At 34.0% G+C, this 24,166-nt stretch overlaps 2 protein-coding genes across 2 annotated transcripts; both read left to right on the top strand.

The window, feature by feature from the left end:
• Window positions 1–3,065: 3,065 nt before the first annotated feature.
• On the top strand, window positions 3,066–5,723 carry LOC132052391 (protein EMBRYO DEFECTIVE 514-like). The gene is made up of 2 exons (XM_059443904.1): window positions 3,066–3,457; window positions 5,145–5,723. Exons 1-2 carry the CDS (start codon window positions 3,098–3,100, stop codon window positions 5,466–5,468), a joined length of 684 nt encoding a protein of 227 aa, XP_059299887.1. The 5' UTR covers window positions 3,066–3,097; the 3' UTR covers window positions 5,469–5,723.
• A 5,465-nt stretch (window positions 5,724–11,188) lies between these two features.
• On the top strand, window positions 11,189–13,616 carry LOC132052389 (cyclic dof factor 3-like). Its single transcript, XM_059443903.1, has 2 exons — window positions 11,189–11,431; window positions 12,163–13,616. The coding sequence occupies exons 1-2, from the start codon at window positions 11,306–11,308 to the stop codon at window positions 13,354–13,356; spliced, it is 1,320 nt and encodes a 439-aa protein (XP_059299886.1). The 5' UTR covers window positions 11,189–11,305; the 3' UTR covers window positions 13,357–13,616.
• Window positions 13,617–24,166: the final 10,550 nt, after the last annotated feature.

The following is a 24,166-nucleotide window of genomic DNA, read 5'->3' as shown; positions in this document are numbered from 1 at the left end:
AGTGAATTGATGTGAACTACTTGATTCACTCATCTTTAGTGATAAACAATGGAAATCAACCATATTTATTGATCAATATATATACTTAAGCAATTTGATGGTGTTTTGGGTCAGGATAAATGATAAACTACGTTCAATACGCACTAAACGGAATGATCATTGGAGTGAATTGATGTGAACTACTTGATTCACCCATATTTAGTGATAAACAATATCAACCATATTTATTGATCAATATATATACTTAAACAATTTGATGGTGTTTTAGGTCAGGATAGATGATCAACTAAGTCCAATATGCACTAAACGGAGTGATCATTGGAGTGAATTGATGTGAACTACTTGATTCACCCATATTTAGCAATAAACACTGGAAATCAATCATATTTAGTGATCAATATATATACTTGAGCAATTTGATGGTGTTTTGGGTCATGTAGATGATCGACTAAGTCCAATACGCACTAAATGGAGTGATCATTGGAGTGAATTGGTGTGAACTACTTGATTCACCCATATTTAGTGATAAACAGTGGAAATCAATCATATTTAGTGATCAATATACATATCTACTAAAATCATTAGCAATTTGTTGCAACTTCTTCCACAGTTGTATGATTTGTTGCAACAGATTAGTAACTTGTTTAAATAAATTAGTTATTTGTTGGAACGGATTAGTAACTTGTTGAAACAGATTAGTAATTTGTTGCAACTTCTTCCACGACTGTACTATCTGTTGCAACAGATTAGTAACTTGTTTAAATAGATTAGTTACTTATTGGAACGGATTAGTAACTTGTTGAAAAATATTAGTAATTTGTTGCAACTTGTTCAACAACTGTATGATCTGTTGCAATCATTTAGGCAACTTGTCTAAACAGATTAGTTAATTGTTGGAATGGATTAGTAACTTGTTGCAACTTCTTGAACAACTGTATGATCTGTTGCAATCATTTAGGCAACTTGTCTAAGCAGATTAGTAACTTGTTTAAACAGATTAGTTACTTGTTGGAACGAATTAGTAACTTGTTGCAACTTCTTCAACAACTGTATGATCTGTTGCAATCATTTAGGCAACTTGTCTAAACATATTAGTGACTTGTTTAAGCTGATCCATCCGTTGAAACAGATTAGTAACTTGTTGCAACTTCTTCAACAAGTGTATGATTTGTTGCAACAATTAACACATCTGTTGCAACAATTAACTCATCTGTTACGACGTATTTTTTAGTTTTTACAATAATTTAAGCAATTTTTTGATTTTTTTAAACAAGGTGAGTAATTTGTTGCAACAACTAAGCAACTAAGCAATTCTACTATATGCATCTATTGCAACAATTAGTAAGCAAAATAAATAAGTTCATAAATAGAAATTGTTTAACGGCCACCTTGGCTCCAAATACCATAACTAATCAAAATAAATAAGTTCATAAACATCATTCATAAATAACATAAAGGATAAAAAAAAAAAATAGAAATTGTTCAACAGCCTCCAAATACCACAACTTAAGTAATAATTTGCTCGGCAAATACCTTCTGGGGTGTATCAGATTTCCTTGATCTACTTCATTTCCATCATCAGTTTTTTCATCTTCTAGTTCTTCTTCATTTTCTTCATTTGTATATACTGCTTCTTGGCTTTGTTCTTCATCTCTTTTTGAGGATTGATTGTCACTTTGGCTGCCAGTTTGACTATATCTTTCCTCAACATTTGCTGATTCATAAACAAATTATCTAGATGTTACAACAAGTGTAGAACTTATTGCAACAATTACAAATCTGTAGGATATCCTCTACAAACAGAACCAAATAACTGAAGCTATGTCCAACAGACCTGTAATTGTTGCAACAGATTGTCTACTTATTACAACAAGTGTAGAACTTGTTGCAACAACTAAAAATTTGTTTGGATATCTTCTACAAATAGAAGCAAATAACTGAAGCTATATCCAACAGATTTGTAGTTGTTGCAACAGATTATCTACTTGTTACAGCAAGTGTAAAACTTGTTGCAACAACTAAAAATCTGTTGGATATCTTCTACAAACAGAAGCAAATAACCGAAGCTATCTCCAACAGATTTGTAGTTGTTGCAACAACTAAAAATTTATTGGATGTCTTCTACGAACAGAAGCAAATAACTGAAGCTATGTCCAACAGATTACTGAGTCATTGCAACAGATTGTCTACTTGTTGCAAAAAGTGTAGAATTTGTTGCAATAACTACAAATCTATTGGTTATCTTCTACAAATAGAACTAGATAAATACCAGGACAAGAACAAAAAAACTATCTTTGGATATATTTTCTAAACCTTGAACCATAACAGGACAACAATAGAAAACCATCTATTTCACTACAAACACATAATAACAACAACTTGAATTTTATCCAAACTTTTCCTAAACCCAAAAAAAAATAATTCAAAACTTCCTTTTAAGATTTTTTTTTGGAGTGGGGCGGGGGGAGGGGGCTTGCAAAAAACCAAAAATAAAAACTTTTCAAATTTTTATTTTTAAAACAAAATTAATTTTTTTTGGGTGGGTGGGGAAGTAAGAAACAAAAAAAAAAAAATTCAAAATGTCTTTTTAAGAAAAAGCATTTTGTGGGGGCGGGGGGGGGGTGGTGCAATAAAATAAAAATTTTCAAAACGTTTTTTTTCAAAATAATTTTTTTTTCCAGAAGCGTGGGGGTTGCAAAAACAATTTTTTTTTTGGTTGGGAGGGGGGGGGGAGCGGGAGGAGGGTGGGAGGAGGAGGGGGTGGTCGATTAAAAAGTAAATAAAAAATTCAAAATTTTGTTTTAAAAAAAAAAAAATTTGGGAAGGGGGTGTGGAGCGTGGGAGGGGTAGGAGAAGGAAAAGGGAATTGATGAATTTTTTGAATTAAGTTGAGGTCGTTTTATATTTTATAAAAAATTAAAAAATTTAAAACAATACATTTTAAATTTTAATTTTCTTAATCTCAAATTTAATTAGGTTTTAAAGATCACCGATAACTAATTCTTTCCAAGTAACTTACCACTACAAAGGAGGGTCAAAACCCTAGAGTTTATTCATTAACCACACTCCTAACTGCTCCTTCTTGAACAGCTTAGCAATGGCAGAAACAGAACCTGAAGCCGCCGCCACCGAAGCTGTGGTAGAGGCCGAGAAAGATGACACATCGGCGGCTCAGGACATGGATGTTGAAGCTGAAGCCGCCGATGATACTACGGAAGAGAATGGAGGATCGAAGCGTGCAAGGGAGGAGGAAAACGATGAAGAGGCCACAAAGAAGCTGAAGGTGGACAAGTCTGTGGAAGAAGAAAGACTTGAGAATTTAGAAGAAGAAAAGAAAGACGTCGGGTCGGGGTGTCCGGTTAGTGTGGGTCCTAAGAACTTTGGGTCGTCTGTGGAGATGTTTGATTACTTTCATAAGCTTCTTCATTCTTGGTCTCCCAATCTCAACCTCAACAAGGTTACTTCTTTTTCTTTAATTTTGGAGTGAAACAGAGTGGTAGTTGTAGATATTACTGCATTTTATATAGATATTTGAATGATTGGAATCTTTTGAGCTGATGGTCTATCGGAAATAGTCTCTCTACCCCCCCATAAAAGTAGGGGTAAGGTCTACCCTCCCCAGACTCCACTTGTGGGGTTACACTAGGTATGTTGTTGTTATTGTGTGAATGATTGGAATACGGAATTGTGCCCACGTAAGTACGCCTATCTCATTAGGCAAAATGGATATAGATGATTCATGTAGCGAACATTCACCCTAGTAATTTGGTATTAAAAGTTTAGTTGTTTGACTGTATGTATAGACGCCAATTCAGCATAGTCATAAAAACTTTAGGGGATTGACTTTGCATTGTTCTATAAAGCAAGATTTGGTCTTTGTAGTGTTTTTGGGTCTATGGTTTTAGTTTATCATACGTAGGCTGAAAATGTGGGATTTCTAGAGATATATTACATGGAAGGGTCTGAAGTGCGTTTCTTTAGAGTATTAGCTGAATTTTATGTTTTTATCAGTCAATCAATTGCACTATACTCTGTTTTGTTCCTTTGTGAGGCTTTGTGGTACCAATTGGGGTACTTGTTTATTCAACCAAAACTTGCTTCAACTGTAAAGCATCCAACATTTAGATGGATGTGGTAGATTTATTTTCTGTTTGTGTATACAACTATAAAAATTTACTCAATCAAGGATAACTCAAGTAACCAATTTCTTGTAACATGTGAGCCATGTGATACTCATTGTGAGATTGCACCTCTCCTATTTCCCATATACTTAGTTGGTTTTAGCAAATATAAAGAGGTAAAATGCTAAAACCAACGTAGTGCAGGTTCTATCTTTATCCTGTAGTGAATCGGAAGTAAAATGCATTTAGTGTTGTATTATGTGAAGCGAGTATTGAATGGTACATTTGTTGCATGACCATGATTGGGTAAATTGTAGTAGTTTCCATTCCTTGTATAATACTGATTATAATTGTGTCCTGTGTTCAAAGGTGCTGGGTAATGTATTTTGGTTGGTTAGTTACTCATCGCCTAAAATTTGATCCTTGCTTTCTGATACATTTTCTTGCTGGCAGACTCTGTTTTCTCATCTGGAACATGAGATTGTTGTATTTGAAGTCGTTCATCTGTTTGGACTCAGGATGATCATCAATATTATGCAGAGTTACTTTTATTTTTTGAACTTTCCAAGTTTCATGTCTTCTCGGCATGGTGCTTGCTTCATGGTTTTCTTTGATCCTCAGTTCTGAAAACTTTGTTTCTAAGGCTCCAATTTACTTCGTTGCTGTTGCCTAATTTCGCTTGTGTAAGCTTGCTCCCAATGCTGGTCTGAAACCCTGATGAACAAGGAGGGTTGCAGTAAGTTGACAACCAACATAAAACCTGTCAATTCATGATGAATCATCTAATCTAATACAAAGAGTGACTCGAACTTGTTTGGGACTGAGGTGTAGTTGTTTTTTTTGTTGCCTAATTTATCTTTTTGATGGGGGCAAATTGTTACACTTATTTTGTCACGGTATTCGACATGCTCCAAAAATTGTGAAGTGGAAATTATATGAGTTCGCCTTCACCTTAGTATTTTTAAGTCACTTGTGAGTGCTTGATATAATGATCACTTATATCTTGTTTGTTCTGTATTGCAGTACGAGCACATTGTTTTGCTTGACTTGCTCAAGAAAGGTCATTTAGAGCCAGAGAGAAAGATTGGTACAGGGATTCGCGCATTCCAAATCCGGTTTCATCCTCAGTTTAAAAGTCGCTGCTTCTTTGTCATTAGGGAGGATGGTTCTGTGGATGATTTTAGCTTCAGGAAATGTGTTGATCACATTCTGCCTCTCCCAGAGAACATGCAAGTAAAACATGAAGCTAACAAAGATTTGGCTCGTGGTGGAAAAGGTGGTGGCGGTGGAGGGAAAGGAGGTGGACAGGGGCGTGGCCGTGGGAGAGGAGGGAAGCCAAGATATTGAAGACAGCTGCATGTTTGTTAGAATTGACTGCCAATTGTTCTGTATGTTAACCGCTGTTTAGTCCACATTTTGCTCAATACAGCTCCCGCAGTTTGTGACATAATGATATATTGCTAGTGAAGTTACTTAACTATAGGGGGTGCATAATTCAGCATTTTTGTTTGGCATCAACTAGTATAATCTTATTTTAATCTGCGTTAAATTGATGGAGTGTATGAATGCACCAGATGAACCTATCATAATAGAATGTGTTAAGTCTATTTTTGTCTCAGTTCATTTCAAAGAGGGGAGAGTATATTATATGAGGTGTTAACTAAACATGTTGCTCCCGTAAATTGAGGGCGGTGCTTAGAGTTGAAGTAATTAACATGTAATTATTCTTTTAGGGGGGAGGATGGGGACTCACAAGTCACAAAGTAATAGAGATAGTAAAATCTTCGATTACAATGAAGATTAATAATACAGCGTATCATACATAGCTTGTCTATCTACCTCCATAGTGCATTGGGGAAAGGACATAATTGGCCGGTGGGGTGAAAATAATTCCATCTGGTGGTCAAAGTTCTTCTAAACCCAAATTATACCTACTAAACTAATCCCATCCATTAGTCAAAATTTAAATAAGATAATTTTCAAATAAAAATCTAAACATAAAAATGTTTGAGGCGATTTTTATATATAATATGTGTCATTTGTGTATAAAATATGTATCGACTATCAGTAATGTATAAAAAGCGTATAAAATATGAATCACTAAGTTATGTATCATTTTTGTATATAATCAGATCATTTGTGCATATAATGTGTATCGACAAGCAGTGCGTCTCGTATAGAATAGAAAATTGTATCATTTTTGTATATAATATGTATCATTTTTGTATAGAAAGTGTACCATATGTATAAAAAATGTATTATAGAAACCGTATCATTGTGGTATATAATATGTATCACTATTGTATATGTTAAAAATAAATATCATATCATTATTGTATAATATGCGTGTAATAAATGTATGATTAATTCCAAAGATATGTATATAAACTGTATAATTCTTGTATATAAAGTGTATATATAATTCCAACATATGTATATATACCGTAGCGACCCTTTTAATGGCGTCACGTAAAAAAGTCTTTGTTTTTTTTAAGCGCCTTACGGGGTACATTGGGGCAAATTTTAGATTATTTTAACAAACCGTAGGCCATTTTTTTAACATTATTTTGGGCCGACCGGACTCCTAAGGATATTAGGCCCAAATATTGGCCAAATGTGGCATTACTTTGAGCCATTGGACACATAGTGTCCTTTTCCCTAGTGCATTAGCTCTCACCAGCCTACCAATTGTATTCACAGCAAGCTTCAAGTCTTCAATAGGATTTCCAGCCTCCGGGTGCTACTTTCTTGTACAAATAGCTATCAGATGTCATCTTCTGCACGTATTCATAGAGAACATCTCCACAAACGCCCCTCTTGCTGGATTTGACCTGTAAAAAACCTCGTAAGTTGCCCAATAAGGACTTCCTCAAATCACTCTCGTCCACAATTCTCTTCCCATTGGCAGGCCCTTCCACAATCGCCTCCGCCCACGTTTACCTGCAAAATATATATCCCTTCCCCCACTTTTAGCTGCAAAACAGATCCCTTCCCCTGAACATTTTGTCACGTATATGTTGAGACATAATATAATGAATTAAGGGTCAAAAACATACTTAAGTATCACTTTTTTTTTTAGTTTACTACTTTAACTATCAGGTGTGAGAGTCTCCTACTTAAACTATCACCAATTAGTTAGCAAAACATACCTCAACTATCAACTTTTCACTTTTCCTACCTCAATTATCAGGTAGGAAAAGTGCAACTAATAGTTGAGGTCTGTTTTCCTAACTAGTTAGTAATAGCTTAGGTAGGAAACTAAAAAAATAAAAAATAATACTTGAGGTGTGTTTTTGACCCTTATCTCTAATATAATCAGATAATTAAAGTATATATTTCCTCTAATAATTTGAACTTTTAAATAAATGATTTACACAATTCAATTTGCTATCATAGTAGGCATTGATCTTGATTCATATCTCACCCCACTCATAAAAACAAATTAGGCTCACACGTACCCTGCTGCATCACCATCCAATGCCACTCTATCTTGCAATTTTCTTGGCCATGAATGATCTAGAATTGGATGTGATTCAAGCCTTCAACCCTGATAATTTTTCCTCCAGTAATCTTGGAATCAGCTCTCAATCTTGTCGCTAGCTGAAACTTCTTTATATCAGCTTTGTGCGTCACTGTACCAGTTCCAACCACTACATGGTCACATTTAAGAAACCATGAACTCAGGCGAAACATCATCGCCAACATATATTTCGGGTAAATTCTCATAGTAATTTTTGTTATCGTCCGACAATCTGTTCTTGAAAGGGAATTGCGCACTTGTAATCTCCATCTAAATTCGATTTCTTCACATTTTCATGGATAGTTTAGCACATATAAAGGGTTCGAATCAAAGTTATTAGTTTCATAAAGTCAAGGAATACACTAGACTAGATCTCATCCCTGAATTTAAAATCTAAGATTCTCAAAAACCTTAAAACAGATAATACTATTTTACGATAAGTGGTAACCCCGACGAAAAGCTTAATTCAAATTATAATACGTTTGACCAAGCTTTTAAAATTTGCTTAGTTTGTAATGTGTTTTTCCAAAAAGTATTTTTGGAGAGTATTAGTTTGTATTTGGATAATCAATTTAAAAAAACACTTGTGTAAAATTAGAGTAGCAATTTGTGTTTTTCCAAGGTTCCAAAAGTGCTTTCTTGGAAAACTACTTATTTTAGCTTATGAAAAACAGCTTCCAATACTAATAAAAACTTCTTTTTTCTCCTAAAAAACTTGACCAAACACTTAACTCTTCAAAAAAAGCACTTCCTTTAAAATAAAATAGCACTTTAAACTTGGTCAAACATGTTATTAATTTGCACCAAAGTTTGCTAGCATATGCTACATATCTTACCTCTTCGGCTTCCGAATTTCCATGATTCTGCTAAAGATTAAAGCATGAAGAGGAGTGACTACCTAATTTTGGACTAATCTATACTTACTCGTCCATTGGCCCCAACGTGTCCAAATTGAAGGGTCCAAATGACTCCTAGAGTTTAGAAAGCTTGTGGGGTAAGGGAGAAGGGGGTGGGTGGGAAGATTTAAACTAAAAGGTCTCTTTCTAAAGATTATGCTAAAATTAATCTTATATAGACACAAATAATCAGCTGGACTTTACACCTAAATAGGACAAATGGATATGTCGTGCACTTTTTATATCTTTTTATATTAGGAATTTTAAATTGGACATATGTTGATCTCTCCAATGTTCCTAGTAGGCAGGGGAGAATATCTCGGATTTACAAAGTCTAACGTAGTTGCAATTGATTATTATTAGTTGTTATGGCTGCATAACACGTGCCATCCACTTAAACTAGTGTCTTTTAATTAATGACATTGATTAAGATACTTATGTTAAATTGGTTTCCTAGTTTAAGAATAACATAGTTTTTAATCCTTTCTTCATATCGAGCTGTCTATCTTACGTAGCCAACGCACTAGCTGTTTATTAACTTAGCTTGTGAGATTTTTTTTTTTTTTTTCAAAAACTTATGAATTAAATGTTTTACTAAAACAGGAAACTTAAAATCTATTCATAGTTTATATCGTGCTAGCTGATAATGGAGGCATCGACACATATGGCCATTTGAAACAGCCTATGATAGAGATTGACGATTTAATTGAAAAAAAGTCTATCGTAGAAATGCTGATCAGTGATTGATATTGTATGTTTGATAAAAAAAAATTGTGGTACAATTGACAAAGAAATAGTATGTATCGGTAACATGTTTTTTCTTTTATTTTTCCGGAGCAGTTCATCCTTCTCACATACAATTACAACTTTCTAATGTATTAAGCGATTCAAGTGTAACTTCACGGTTTCTCCTTGTAGAAGCTAATAAGTAGTAATCATGACTTATCAGTTGATCAGAATTATCACAAAGCGGGAAAAATTTCCACAACCTAGATATATCCTCTTGTAGATGCGAGGAATATTTTTGGGGACATAAGCACCCTATTTCTCTACCCCATAATATGGTGTGTATATAGGCAATCAGTTAGGATTTACATGGAAGTTTAACTACTGAGGTGACGGGCTAACACACACCCTTTATGGGTAGATCTGATGCAATACATCTAGAATTTTACATTATTATTTTTGCCTCCATTCGATAAATCAGTATGCATTAGATATTTAGATTAAGAAGATAGTCAAAAAGGATGAAATATAAAGGAGGTGGGGCATAAAAAGTACAGTAAAAGAGATTGAGGGAGATGATAACATAAAATAAAACAAATTGCAAAAGAAGAAGATCAAATTTATTATTAGATGAGGAGAGTTAAAAGTGGAAGGAATTAGATAATTTTGCATTGTTCTTATCTTCTCATTCTTTACCATTTACACATTATAAAGTGGCCTGTTATTTTGATTCTTATCATGCACTATCTATCGAAACATATAATAAAGTTAAAGGCCCCCCTAAAGTAAACGAATCGAATAGAAATTGAAGTGAATGGATAGTTAAAAAAACATTTGAGTAATAAATACTCCAGAGATGCAGTGTCTTTCAGCTTCAAATATTTAGGTAACTGCAATTTTATCATCTTTAATCCAGTTAAACTTACACACGTGGATCGACAATTAGGGTTCTTTGAACAGTCTACGGTGCACCATAACTACCGTACAACTACCGAACCTATTGAGGACAGAGGGGCCATGAGTAGGGCAAGGAAAGATGTATATTCTATCAAAAAGTGATACGTTTTTAAAAATAATTTAATTGTATTTTTTTAATTCTTAATAAAATAATTTGCAACCACACAAATATGTATGGTTTGTTTCAGATCACAAGTTTCAATTTTTTTTTTTCAAACTCCGTGCCTACTCAAATTATATCACATAAATTGAGACGGAGGGAGTATCAATTTTCCAACGGATTTGTGATTATAAGATGTTATTATCATTAATTTATAACTTATCATATTACGTGTTTTATGAAATTTATTTTATCATTGTAAATCAACTTAATTTAATTTCACTAAAGAATCTATATATTATTAGTGTATAAAACTTAAATCATTATCGAAGTCAAACAATTTTTATTACCGGAATCTTTTAAAAATTTATACTAATATTTTAGTAAAATTATGACTTAATGCTGTATGTACTTTATTTTATATGAATGTTTGAGCGAGCAAGGAGTAGAAAGAAGAAAATATTTTTGATATATTAGCAAAATATATACTACTACAAAATATCAAAATTATTCTGAAAATCATGTCATTAAAATATATTGGAAAGTTAATGTTAAAAGACTCTCCAGCCACGTTAAAGTGTCAACCTTTTTCAACGGACCAAAAGGTAATGTTAAAGACTCACTCACCTTGTCATATATAAAATTGAATAAGTGACTAGGAATAATACCTTTACACAATCTTTTATTTATTTTAAACAATAAAAAACTATTATCTGAATGATCAACGAAAAGGAAAAATTAAAATTAGTATAAAGGTCCCACCATTAAAACTTGTGGCTGAGAAAATTAATGGGTTGTGACCTGGCACCATGTTTAAATTAAAGGATATCTAAATCCCATTCTATACAACGCCAACAGGGTTTTTGCTTCTAAAACCATATCTCTGAAAGAAAAAGAAAAAAAAGACTTTTCAAACAAGAACTGTTACAAGAGTTTTGCTTTTCATTTTGTTGAATTATCTTTTCATTTTACTCTGAAAAAAAAAATGACGTGTGATTCAGAGATTAAGTTGTTTGGTAAGATACTTCCGGTGGTTGTCTCCGGTAAGACTTCAAGTGGTAGTAAAGCAAGCAGTGAAGGAAGTGATTATGAAAATCAAGAAACTGTAAAGGTACAGTTTTTAGAATGTTTATTGAGTATTTTTTGTTGAATTAGATGTTGAGGGGTCATATGCTAGAGACCCAAATGAGTTAATTGTTCAATTTTAAGTTTTTAGTAATTTGGAAAGAATGGATCAATTCCATAGCTGTTGTTTAATTGGTGATTCATTTTTAAAGTAAGTTCTCCTAGAGGTAGTTTAAGTCAGAAAAGTAATTGGTGTGAACATACCTAACAAACCATATGAATTTCTAGATCTGTTACTACGTAATTTCTTTTATTTCCTATTTACCATATAATTGGTGATTTAGCTTAACTCATTTTTGCTTAAATTGTTAATCATTAGTAATTTTTAATGTAAGTTCTCCAGGAAGTAGTTATAAGTAAGCATAGAGACCAAACATATGAAGTTCTAGATCTGGCACTGCTTAATATTCTTTTACTTGCCTATTCTATTTAGGGATTATTGATTAACTTGAGAATTTAAAGCACCAATTTAGATATTCCAGCATCATAAGTTATGTGTTTATTCGATGATGTTACCCCCTTTACCATATAATTTGTAGCCAAAAAAATTGGAGAAAGAATCAGCTTTTCTGTACTCTGTGCTGTTTACAATAGTTGAAGAGGGATACTTTATGAAAAAGTTTCAAACTTGTGGTGAACTGCATATGAGAGGTTTGTAGATTCGATTTTAGCTCACACCGTGTATCGTAGCTCATAAAGTTTTGTCTTTTATTTTAGGATGATATGATAGGAGATGAAAATCAGATGATGGAAGAATCAGAAAGTCCTAAGACTTCATCAGAATCAGAGAATAGTCCTAAATCTTCTACTGATGAAGACTCTCAAGCAGTAAAATCATCCGAGATTGAAAATGAACCGACTAACGCCACAAATTCTGAGCAGAACAATCTGAAGAAGCCAGACAAGATTCTCCCGTGCCCTCGTTGCAATAGTTCGGATACAAAATTCTGTTACTATAATAACAACAATGTGAACCAGCCTCGTCATTTCTGCAGGAGCTGCCAGAGGTATTGGACTGCTGGTGGTACTATGAGGAATCTCCCCGTGGGAGCTGGTCGTCGCAAGAACAAGAATCTTGCATCTCATTATCGTCATATAAGTATCTCAGAAGGATTACTAGGATCAAGAATTGAATCTCCAAATGGTTTAATTCATCATCCAATATTCAAACCAAATGGCACTATTCTATCCTTTGGTCCTGACTTGCCCCTGAGTGAATCTATGGCTCTAAATCAAGCAGAGAAAAGGATATCGAATGGTAGCCAAACTGGTTCTCACAAAGTAGAACACGAGAATTCTTCTTGCATCCCGAATTCAAATATGATGGTGGAAGAAGGTAAAAGAGAGTCAAACGAGGCAGTTATGCAGAACACAAATGGCTTCCCGTCTCCAGTCCCTTGCCTGCACGGAGTACCTTGGCCTTTTCCATGGAATGGTGCAGTTCCAATGTCGGCTGTTTGCCCCATTGGTTTCCCTATGCCATTCTTCCCAGCACCTTATTGGAATTGCAGTGTGCCTCCTTGGAGTAATCCTTGGCTGAGTCCACCTATGCAAACAGCAAACGAGAAAACATCATGTTCTGATCCTAATTCACCTTTAGGGAAGCGTTCAAGAGAAGGGGATTTGCTTAAGCCAAGCAATCCCGAGGGCAAAGAACAATCAGAACAAAAGAACTCTGAGAGGTCTATTTTGATCCCAAAAACATTGCGGATTGATGATCCTGATGAAGCTGCAAAGAGTTCTATATGGTCAACACTTGGGATTAAATATGATTCTGCTAGTAGAGGAGAATTTTTGAAGGCCTTGCAACCAAAAAGTGATGACAAGGACTACAAAGCTAATACATCTCCAGTATTGCATGCTAACCCTGCAGCTTTATCTAGATCTATCAGCTTCCAACAAAGAGCCTAAAGATGATCTTATGGACCTCCAAAGAATTCTATATGGTCATCACATGGGGAAGCTTTTGTAGAAACCAGTGTTTATAGTTTTCTTGGTTACCAATAAGAGCTAGTGTCTGGCTTGGTTTTACTTTTGTGTGTTTTCTGATGTACATATCTTTTTACAGCTAACACTAGAAGGAGGATCACAGGGATGTTTAGATCCACCAGGTGTAACATATTTAAAGTAATGTCAAAGTTAGTTTGGAGAGCCCAGCTCTATTAGTACCATTTTTCTTGGTGGCTTAAAGTCTTTATGATCTTAAGAGAATGTGTCTGTTCTTGATGTGTTTCAAAGGAGACATTCCAAGGACTTAAAGATATAAAACTATATCAACAGAAGGGCTTTTCAGAGATTATTCTTATGGAAAAATAGAACTTACTGTAGAAACGTGTTTACAATAACACCAACTGCTAAGGTACTAAGGGCAGCCCTAACTGTGCGAAAGATCAAATGTTAGCGAAGCCTAAGTGAAAACCTCAAGCAAGGGATGTGATGAAACCTATCCTAACGCAAACATTTTAGGAAATTTCCCGCTTATACAGCTCGAATTTGTGACCTATAGGTATAACGGATACAACTTTACCGCAATGCTAAGATACATTGCACAAATAATTTAGGATAGTCAATTCATGCAGATTATAGCTTCAGCCTCTAAAGAATCTACAAAAAGGTCGTCAAGTACTATTCCTTTTCAAATCCAAACAACTTAATAAAGTAAGTAGAAAGATAATTCTTCCTTCTTTTGTTTCCTTTTCCAACCCCAAAAAGCCAGTGTGAAGTGGCCAGCAAAGAGAGGTCACTTCAAATTCTTTTTATTTATTTTTCTTTATTATGTCGACATATGAAATGTTAAACTGCTTCTCAACCTCAAATATCATACAGAACCAAATTGATGGGTTGATACCTCTACTTGACCCTGCAGTTTCTACTTGACCCTGCAGTTTCAAGAATTGCTTTTGTCTGTTAATTAGACAAGAAATGAATTAGTTGACATTCAATCAATTGACCACACTTCAATCCCAAATTAATTCAGATCGGCAAATACCAGTGGAACTATTTCATCTGATCTGGACATTTGAATATGGCCTAGGTACCAAGATAAAATCCCTCCACGCTTAACCAGAGGTCTCGGGTTCGAGCCCTATGAATGATAAAAATCTTGACAGTTTGCGCTCTCATTTAATGGGTCTTAGTGGTGCAAATCCGAATTATTCGGGATTCCAAAACAAATACCGAACACTCGGATGAAGAATATAAAAAGGTCTTATTAGATAAAAAATCAGAGCATTTTTGTGTTACCTGCTGGATTTAGCAATTTGTCAATTAGAAAAAAAGTAGATATTTTTTATGGGGCCGGGCAACTCTAAGCCACATCTTTTGATTATAATAAGTTGGGGTTTGGGTCCCAAATTCCATATGCTCATAATGACACTAATGCATCTGTCTTTTTCAATTAGCTTTTGGTTTTCTTTTGGATTTTCCCTTTTCCCTTTTTAGAGGCATTTATATGTATGAATGTACCTTTTCTCCATCTGCATGTTATTTGCTTTCTGTTTCTTCGACAACTGATAATCCAAGATTTAGATTTTTCGTGGTAGGGTTCATCAATTTCAAGCCATTCCTTTTTCCTTACAAAAAATCTATTTATGAATATTACAGCTCATATTGTGGACAACTAATGTTGGATAAACTTCCATAGACCCCAGGTAAAATTATCAGAATAAAATGTTTCATAATATTATATGTGTTTTTCTCCTGTCTCAAAATCAATTATTACCTCTTGAATTCTTATATCGAAGTTGTAAAGAAACCTCAAAAAATTAAAATAAATTGCACTAAACATTCATCTAACATGACTCAGTTACAGAAACATATCACGTATTCTAAAATCAAGTAAATATGTTAAGAATTCATCACCAACTTAATTAATATCTAAGATATTTCATAAAGAATCTAAATAATTAAGGAGTTGTATAATAGGGAAGAAAGCATTTCTAGAATGAGAATTAGAGTGATTAAAAGATATTTTTGGTGAATATTCTGCAGAAAGTTGTAAATATCTCTCTCACTGCATCATTCCATATCCACCTATAAACAGAGCGGTCATTTGTTGTATAAGAAAATAGTAAAAAGAAACAAAGAGAGTTCAGTTAAGTAAATTAAGAAAAAAAAAATAGTGTAAGAAATTGTAAGACCGAAGTTCGGTCCTCACTTTTGCACAACAAAATTCAAGTCGTGCCCGATTATTGTGCCCGACGATACTCAACAAGTGATATCAGAGCCTGGTTAATCAAGAGAGGTAGCAGCTCAAGGGAGATCCTATGAGCTACTGTCGGAGGCTACAAGTCAAGAGGCACTAGTAAATGCCGAATTTTGCAAGCACTCACAATAGCGTTGAGAAGCTCAACGCGAGCAACTACGGATCGTGGAGCACGAGAATGCAATATTATTTTCTCGGAATTATGGGATATTGTTGGTGGCTCGAGACCGACCACCAACCGATGCCGAAGGCGCAAGTACCAAAAGATAGAAGGTTAAAGTTGGAAAGGCCATGTATGCTCTCACTGTAACAGTCGAAGATGAGTTCCTGCAACGGATTAAGAACGCCAAGACACCCAAAAAAGCTTGGGACACGCTGGCAAGGATTTTTACGAAGAAGAATGATGCGAGATTACAAAGGCTTGAAAATGAGCTTTTGTAGATCTCACAGCGTAGCATGACGATCAATCAATACTTCTCAAAGGTAAAATCTTTATGTGATGAAATATCAAAATTAGATCCAGAGAATGTAATCACAGAGACAAGGATGAGGAGAATCATTGTTCATGGTCTAAGGCCGGAGTATAAAGGCATAATTACGGCTACACGAGGGTGGGCCATAGAACCAACTTTATCTAAGTTGGAAAATCTGTTGGCAAATGAAGAAGACTTGGATAAGCCATTATCAAATCTTTCTATAAAAGATGAAGTTAAGGCGCTCTTCAGCAAAAGGCAAGGCTACCGAAAAAGGAATGAGGAGAGAAGCTCTCGGCCAGGGGGAGACCAAAAGAATCAGCATCAAAGAAGCCAGCCATCTAACAAGCAGGCAAACAAAAGTTTCAACAACCAACAAAGAGACAAGGGCTACAATTGCGGAAAGAAAGGACACTACGCCAGAGATTGTTGGTACAAGAAAGCCGAAGGTAATGTAGCTACTTCTACCCAAAACAAGAAAGAAAAAGAAGCTTGGGATTTCGAGACTTCTTATGCAGTTGAAGAAAGAAATCGACAGGAAGAGCTTGTCACCTATCACTTTGACAAAGAAAATGAGCTTGCACTTGCAACTGTAAGTGAGAAACTGGTCGATTATGAACATGATTGGATCGTTGATTCGGGATGCTCTAATCACATGACCGGTGATGAAAAGAAGCTGACCAACATGAGCGAATATAAGGGCGGACGGGTAGTGGTGACAGCAAATAATTCAAGAATGCCAATAACTCACATTGGCAAGACGGTGTCCGTGCCTTGTCATAGCTCGAGACAAGTGCAACTTCAGAATGTCTATCACGTTCCAGGTATGAAAAAGAACTTACTATCTGTATCGCAAGTCGCAACTAATAGCTTCAGGAAATTATGTCGTATTTGGACCGGATGACGTAAAAGTATATCGAAGCTTGGAATTTACAAGCTCACCAATAATGAACGAAATAAGATTAGAGTCAATTTATGTCATGCCAACTGAGACAACTTATGTGGTACTTGATGAATCACCGACACGGCGGTACGAAGAAGTCACATTATCAAATTCAAGAGAATCGTTGCGCAGCCGCAACATAAACTCAAGCAAGGACAAGAAGTAGGGCAAAATCAGAAGTATGTGAAAAGCATAAATCACATACAGAAGAGATATCTCCACAAAAGGAAAAGAAAAGTTCATGGCAAACTGGAGCCTGTGAAACTCCAAATATGTTGCAAGAGGAAGTTCAAGAAGCACCACAACCGCAGCTAAGGAGGTCTACACGGATAAAATATCCAAACCCCAAGTATATAGATGCATCGTTAGCTGAGGTGGTCAATATCAAAGAGACTACTACCTTTGAAGAAGCTTTCAAAGAGGCAGAGACCGGAGTAATCCGACGGAAGAAGATACTCCAAAGTAATGGACATCATCGATGTCTCGCAGTTTTCGAATCGTCGACAAATTACACAAAGAACAAATTAAGTTGGTGCTGAGGGAGAGTGTTAAGAATTCATCACCAACTTAATTAATATCTTAGATATTTCATGAAGAATCTAGAATAATTAAGGAGTTGTAGAGAATAGGGAAGAGCACTCACTCTAGAATGAGAATTTTAGAGTGATTCTAGAAAAATATATTTAGGAATATTCTAGAGAAAGTTGTAAATATCTCTCTCACTAGATCATTCCATCTCCACCTATAAATAGAGGTGGTCATTTGAGTTTTAAGTAAGAAATAAAGTAACAGGTGAGAAGTAAGAAGTGTGAGAGCTAGTAAGAAATAGTAGAGAGAAACAAAGAGAGTTGCTAGAGTGAGTGCAAGAAAAAAAAATTAGTGTAAGAAATTGTAAGACCGAAGCTGGTGCTTACTTTGCAATAATAAAATTCAATTCTTTGCTGACAAAGCTCATCTCTGCTAATCAAAGTGGCTTCGTTAAGGATAGGTTGATCACTGAAAATATTATGCTAGCTTATGAGATTATCCAAAGTATCAAGGAGCCTAATAAAGGAGGTAACATTGTTCTTAAAATTGATATGGAAAAAGCATACGACAGAATGTCCTGGGCCTTCATTGTTGCTGTTTTGAGGATGTTTGGGTTCTCTGAGATATGGATTGACATTGTCTGGAATATGATATCTAATATATGGTATTTTATTGTCATCAATGGTACCAGAAAAGGTTTTTTTTTAACTTCATCCCAAGGCTTAAAACAAGGGGATCCTCTGTCCCTCTTCCTTTTTATGCTTGGGTCTGAGGTTCTCTCTAGATTTCTCAATAAATTCACTCCTTCCACTATGAATAGCAGGGGCCCTCAGATTAATCATCTTGCATATGCAGATGATGTTGTAATTTTCAGTGCTGGTAACGATGATACTATTAGGATCATTATGAAACAGATTCACAGATATGAGAAAGCGTCTGGGCAAAAGATGAATGTCAACAAGAGCTTTTTTATCACTGCTCCCAACACCAAAGCAGGCAGAATCAATAGAATGAGAAATCCATTTGGTTTTATGGATAAAGAAATGCCTTTTACCTACCTTGGTTGTCCCATTTTTATTGGGAAAAGAAAATTTGTTATTTTGATGGCATGGTCTCTAAAATTATCAAAAGGCTAAGTGGTTGGCAAGGTAAATTGCTCTCTTTTGGGGGCAAAATGGTTATAATTAAACATGTGCTTCAGTCTCTTCCTTTGTATATTTTGTCTACTACGAGTCCTCCTAAGGGAACTTTGACTCTTATAGAAAGACACCTTGCCAGATTTCTATGGGGTGCTAAAGGTGACAAAGCTAATCATCACTGGAGTTTTTGGAGCTCCCTTTGTTCTCCTAAGGATGAAGGTTAGTTGGTATTAGAATTATGGAGGAGATTAATGACACTTGTGTTGTTAAAAGGTGGTGGAGGTTTAGAACTTCACCATCGTTGTGGGCTAATTTTACTAGGGCAAAATACTGCATCAGGGCTCACCCTGTATCTAAATTATAGGACCGTGGTAACTCAAATTTATGGAAAAGTCTTGTCAGTAGCAGAACAAGATGGAAAAAAATATCCAGTGGATTGTGAATGCTTGAAAGTGTAGTTTTTGGTGGAATGATTGAACTGGTAAGGGTCCCCTTGCCAGTCTTGGTTCTGACTATGTTCATTCTAGCATGACCAAAGTGTGTTTTTTCTTCCTGGATCAAAATTGGGATATGGATAAACCTAATAACTATTTCCCTGAGGAAATAGTTCAGATTGTTAGTGGGATTCATATCAAGTGCATAGGATCGTGATGATTATCTTATTTGGAAATTAACAGAGGATGGCAAATATACTAACAAGAGTGCCTGGCAATGTATCATGAGAGTCAATCCTAAGAATTCTCTGTGGCATCCTTGTGTCCCTTTCAAACATTCCTTCCTTAATTGGAGGATGCTTCATAGAAAGCTTCCTTTCAACGATACTATTACAAGATTTGGTATTAATGAGGTGACAGATTGTTGTTACTGCAGAGTTCCAAAAAATGAAACTTTGAAACATACTTTTCTTGAAAGTGAGGTTGCGATCAAATTGTGGAAATTCTTTGGAAATCCTCTGGGTATTTAGTACTATCCTGGTTCCATCAGAGATAACCTTATGCAATGGTGGCTGAGGAAACCAAAGAATAAAGTTCACAATATGGTTCATCACATTGTTCCTATCATGATTGGCTAGGAAATTTGGAAAAGCTACACCTCTTATAAATATAGAGAGAATACTAACTACAATTTGTACTCTATGATCTCTCACATTGATGGAATGTTAAGGCTGATTTAGCCAAATCTTTTCCCTTAGTTGATTTGCAGGTGAAATGGCTAATGATGTGCGAGAAGATCGAGTAACTCAAACCAGTCTAGACTTGGAAACAAGTACATTGGGACATGCCAAGAAGTGGTAGATTCAAGTTGAACTCTGATGGGAGTTTTTTCAAAGAATCTGGAGCAACAGGAATTGGTGGGATTGTGAGGAATGAGCATGGTGATTTTGTCATGGCTTATTCAATGCCGATTAAGTGTGATCATCACAACCTAGCAGAGATCAAATATGTCAATTTTGGGATTAAATGGTGCATCTCCCATGGCATCAACAACCTTACTATTGAAATGGACTCTAAAGTTATTTGTGATATGATTTATCAGAAGAACTTCCACAACAAGAAGTTGAGAAGAGAAATTGAAGAGGCCATCAACTCTACCATAAATTTTAACTTCACCTTCAACCATTGTCTAAGAGAGGCAAACCAGATTGCAGACTGGCTAGCCAAGGATGAGACAAAATTTCCAGAAGGCAGAATTTTTTCTTCTCTCCAACAGCTACCAAGAGGTGCGAAAGGCCCTTTTTTCATGGATAAATGGCAGCTGCCATCACTCAGGATCAGATATGAAAAGTCAATTTTTTTTGTTAGTTAAACTTTTATATAGGAGAAGGGAGATATAATCTTATTTTTCCCTCAAGATATCCCTCTGCAAATTTTGGGTCCAACAGTTTTATATCTATATAAGAAAAGGAGGTCAGGCCTTGCCTCCCTCCTTTTATGCATTATGAATACAACAGAGTCTAGTTTTAGATGAACAAAATTCAAGAAAAAAAAAAGACACAATGAGCATATATTTGAGTCACTATATATAGTTAACATAGGGAAAAAGACATGGTGCGGCCACTAGACCAAAAGAAAAGTCCAAAAAGACCTCATTTCCTATACAGGTAATATTATAACATTATTTACTTATAATACCATCAAATTTTTTTTTACAAAAAATACTAGTAATTGATTACCAACAATGTAGGATACAATTTGACCTTTAATGGAATCCCTCTTTCAATACATTACTTTTATGGATACCTTCTTTCACGATTCATAATTCTCCAGAAAGTTTTAGAGGAAGAATTACCATAAGAGAAAAAATATAAATCACACAATTTCAATATCTGAGAAATACAATATAAATATAAAACACGTCTATATACTCTTTTGTCAGAACAATGAACATAAAATCTTTAGAGGAAGATTTACTAGAAGAGGAAAAATATAAATCATAAATACAACATAAAAATAAAAAAGTGCACTCTAATGTGAAAAAGATGAACCTATAATTAATATATACAAAAAAAAAAATACAATACTAATACAAACACATATATACTCCCCAAAACAAGATAAAGAACTTGTATCAGTAGTTACAATATAAAATATAGTAAAAAATACAACACAACAATATGTGTATTCTAATGCCAAAGAAATAAACCTATTATCAATATAAAAAAATACAATAAAATACAAAATCAAATGTGAAAAAATTGAGCATATAATTAATATATACACAAAAAATACATTAATAATACAAATACAAACTCCCAAAAATGAGATAAAGAACTTGTATCAGTAGCTACAACATAAAATACAGTAACAATACAAAACCAAAATATGTATATTCTAATGCCAAAAAAACAACCTATTATAAATATAGGGATACGACACTATTACCCCCCTGAACTTTGGCCGTAGTTGCTACGACAAACCTTACCTTTTCAAGGGTCCTATTACTCCCCTGAACTTTTTTAAAATGGAATAATTATCACCCTGAAACCGGAGATCTACTCTCTTATGGGAGAGTGACATACACTCTCCTTGCCACATGTAAATATATTTTTTTTCTATTTTTTTAATTCTTTTCGCTTATGTGGAAATTTAAAAAAAATATATAAAAACTGAATTTTCTTTAAAAAAAATGAAAAATGGATATTTAAAAAAAAATCTAAAATCTGATATTTTTAAAACCCGTTTTAATCTGAAAACATGGATTTTTTTTTAAATATGGAAAATTTGGATTTTAAAATATGGAAAACTGGATTATTTTTTTTAAAATGTCTTAAAAAATGTAGATTTTCATGATTTCATTTTTTTAGGACACTTTTCTTTTTCAAATAAAATCTAGATTATTATTTTTTAAAAATCTTGAAAAAGTGTTTTTTCTTGTCAAAATGTGAAAAAACTGAATTTTTACAAAAATTTGGAAAAATTAATTATTATTTTTAAAATGTGGCAATCCCCTTTTTTAAAACTAAATCTGGAAAACTAGATTTTTTTTCATATATAGAAAAAAATAATCAGTTTAGAAAAAAACTTTAAGCTTTATTGATAATTAATTAGGTGTAATTAAATATGAAGTACTCAATTAAAAATGACACGTGTCAGATTTTATGTTTCTCACTCTCTCAAAGAGAGTAAAATACACTCTCCTTACCACATTAGCGCTTAGGGTGGTAATTATTTCGTTTTATAAAAGTTCGGTGGGGGTAATAGGACCCCTGAAAAGGTAAGGTGTGTCATCGCAACTTTAGCCAAAGTTCGGTGTGTGTGTGTGTTGGGGGGGGGGGGGGGGGGGTTAACAGTGCCTTATCCCATAAATATATAAAAAAAGATACAACAAAAATACAAGACCAAAATATGTATATTCTAATGCCAAAAAAATGAACCTATTATAATAATATACAAAAAGATACAAAGAAAAAGACAAAATCAAATGTGAAAAAATTGAACCTCTAATTCAATATACAGTCAAACCTCCTATAATTGTCATTCGTTATAATAACATTTCAGTATAACGGCCTGATTTTCTCCGGAACCTATTTTTCATGTTATAGTTTACTTCTCTATAACAACATTCTACCTATAACAACAGTGGAATTCATTATAGCGGTACACTCTTTGTAAAATTACCTCTCTATAACTGTCATACTCAAATATTGTGTCATAATATTTTATAAGAATGTATTATGTATACAAGATATTAAAATATTTATGGCAATCATTATTAATGTCATGCACACAGTAAATTTCAAGTACTAATATCTAAAAGAAAAAAATTATAGCCCAAATCCAATCTCATAAAACCAATCAAGCAAAGGAAGCTACCACTTATATGGAGTTTGACACAACACTTCCAATCTTTTAAACTTACAGTGATGAAGAGATTATTGCACGAGTCATTGGAGTGAAAGAACAAGAGATACGTATGCAGAAGGTGACAATGAAATGGCTGATGAAGAGCTTCAACCTACTGATACTTGGGGTGAGATAGAAGAGTCAGTGGTTAAGCTCTTAGACAAAAGTTAACACTATATGTATATTTTTGTTTCTGCTATCAGAAAAATCTCAATTTGGCGGATATATTTTAGTACTATTATTGCTTGATAAAAAAAGAAGCTCTTAGACAACCTTCAATGAAAAGCTATTGAATTCCCTTTTGCTGAAAGTTTGGACAAAAATCTAAATCAGTTCAAGCATTATATTATCACAAAGAGATCGAAAATTACGAAACAACCTATAATTGTAGAATTCTTACATCAAACTTTAAATATTAAAACTTTTAATTAATTTCAAATGCATGTGTTCCTTAGATTATAATCTTTTATCAGTATGGTACAACTAGTTATAAATTTATGAGTAATTTATTAGTCTTTTTATTTTTTAATTAATGAAATATGAAAATCAATTAAGATTTTAAAATTAACAAGCATTTCTTTTCATTTATAACATAAAAGATACAGATAAATAGTTTTTTGTGTTTTTTTTTATAACAGCTAAATGAGATCTGAACATGAAATATCAGTATACATACATAACAGCACCTCACTATAGCAGCTATGAAATTCCCGGACAAACACTGTCATTATAGAGAGGTTTGACTGTATACAAAAAAATAAATACAATAATAATACAATAAAATAATTTTGGGAGGAAAGAAAAGTCAGAGAAGGAAATTGCAAGAATTCTGGGAGAAGATGTAAGTTTCAAAATGAGAGAAATTGGTAAAGTTGTGGTCACAGTGTATAGCGTAATTAATGGGCATTAACTGAGAAAGTAAATACAATAAAATATAGCAGTAAGTATATTTCCATTTAATTAGGATAAAAAGGTGGGGATGGACATTTCAATTTTTGGTAACATTAATAAATTATTGATAATATTAGTAAATATTTAATAATGTTGGTAACAATAGTAATATTAGTCAGGATTGTATGAAATTCTCTCTC

Source organism: Lycium ferocissimum, chromosome 4 (assembly GCF_029784015.1).
Source record: "Lycium ferocissimum isolate CSIRO_LF1 chromosome 4, AGI_CSIRO_Lferr_CH_V1, whole genome shotgun sequence".
Taxonomy (NCBI): Eukaryota; Viridiplantae; Streptophyta; class Magnoliopsida; order Solanales; family Solanaceae; genus Lycium; species Lycium ferocissimum.
Note: the sequence above shows the minus strand (reverse complement) of the source record. Positions and strands in the feature narration are given on the sequence as shown.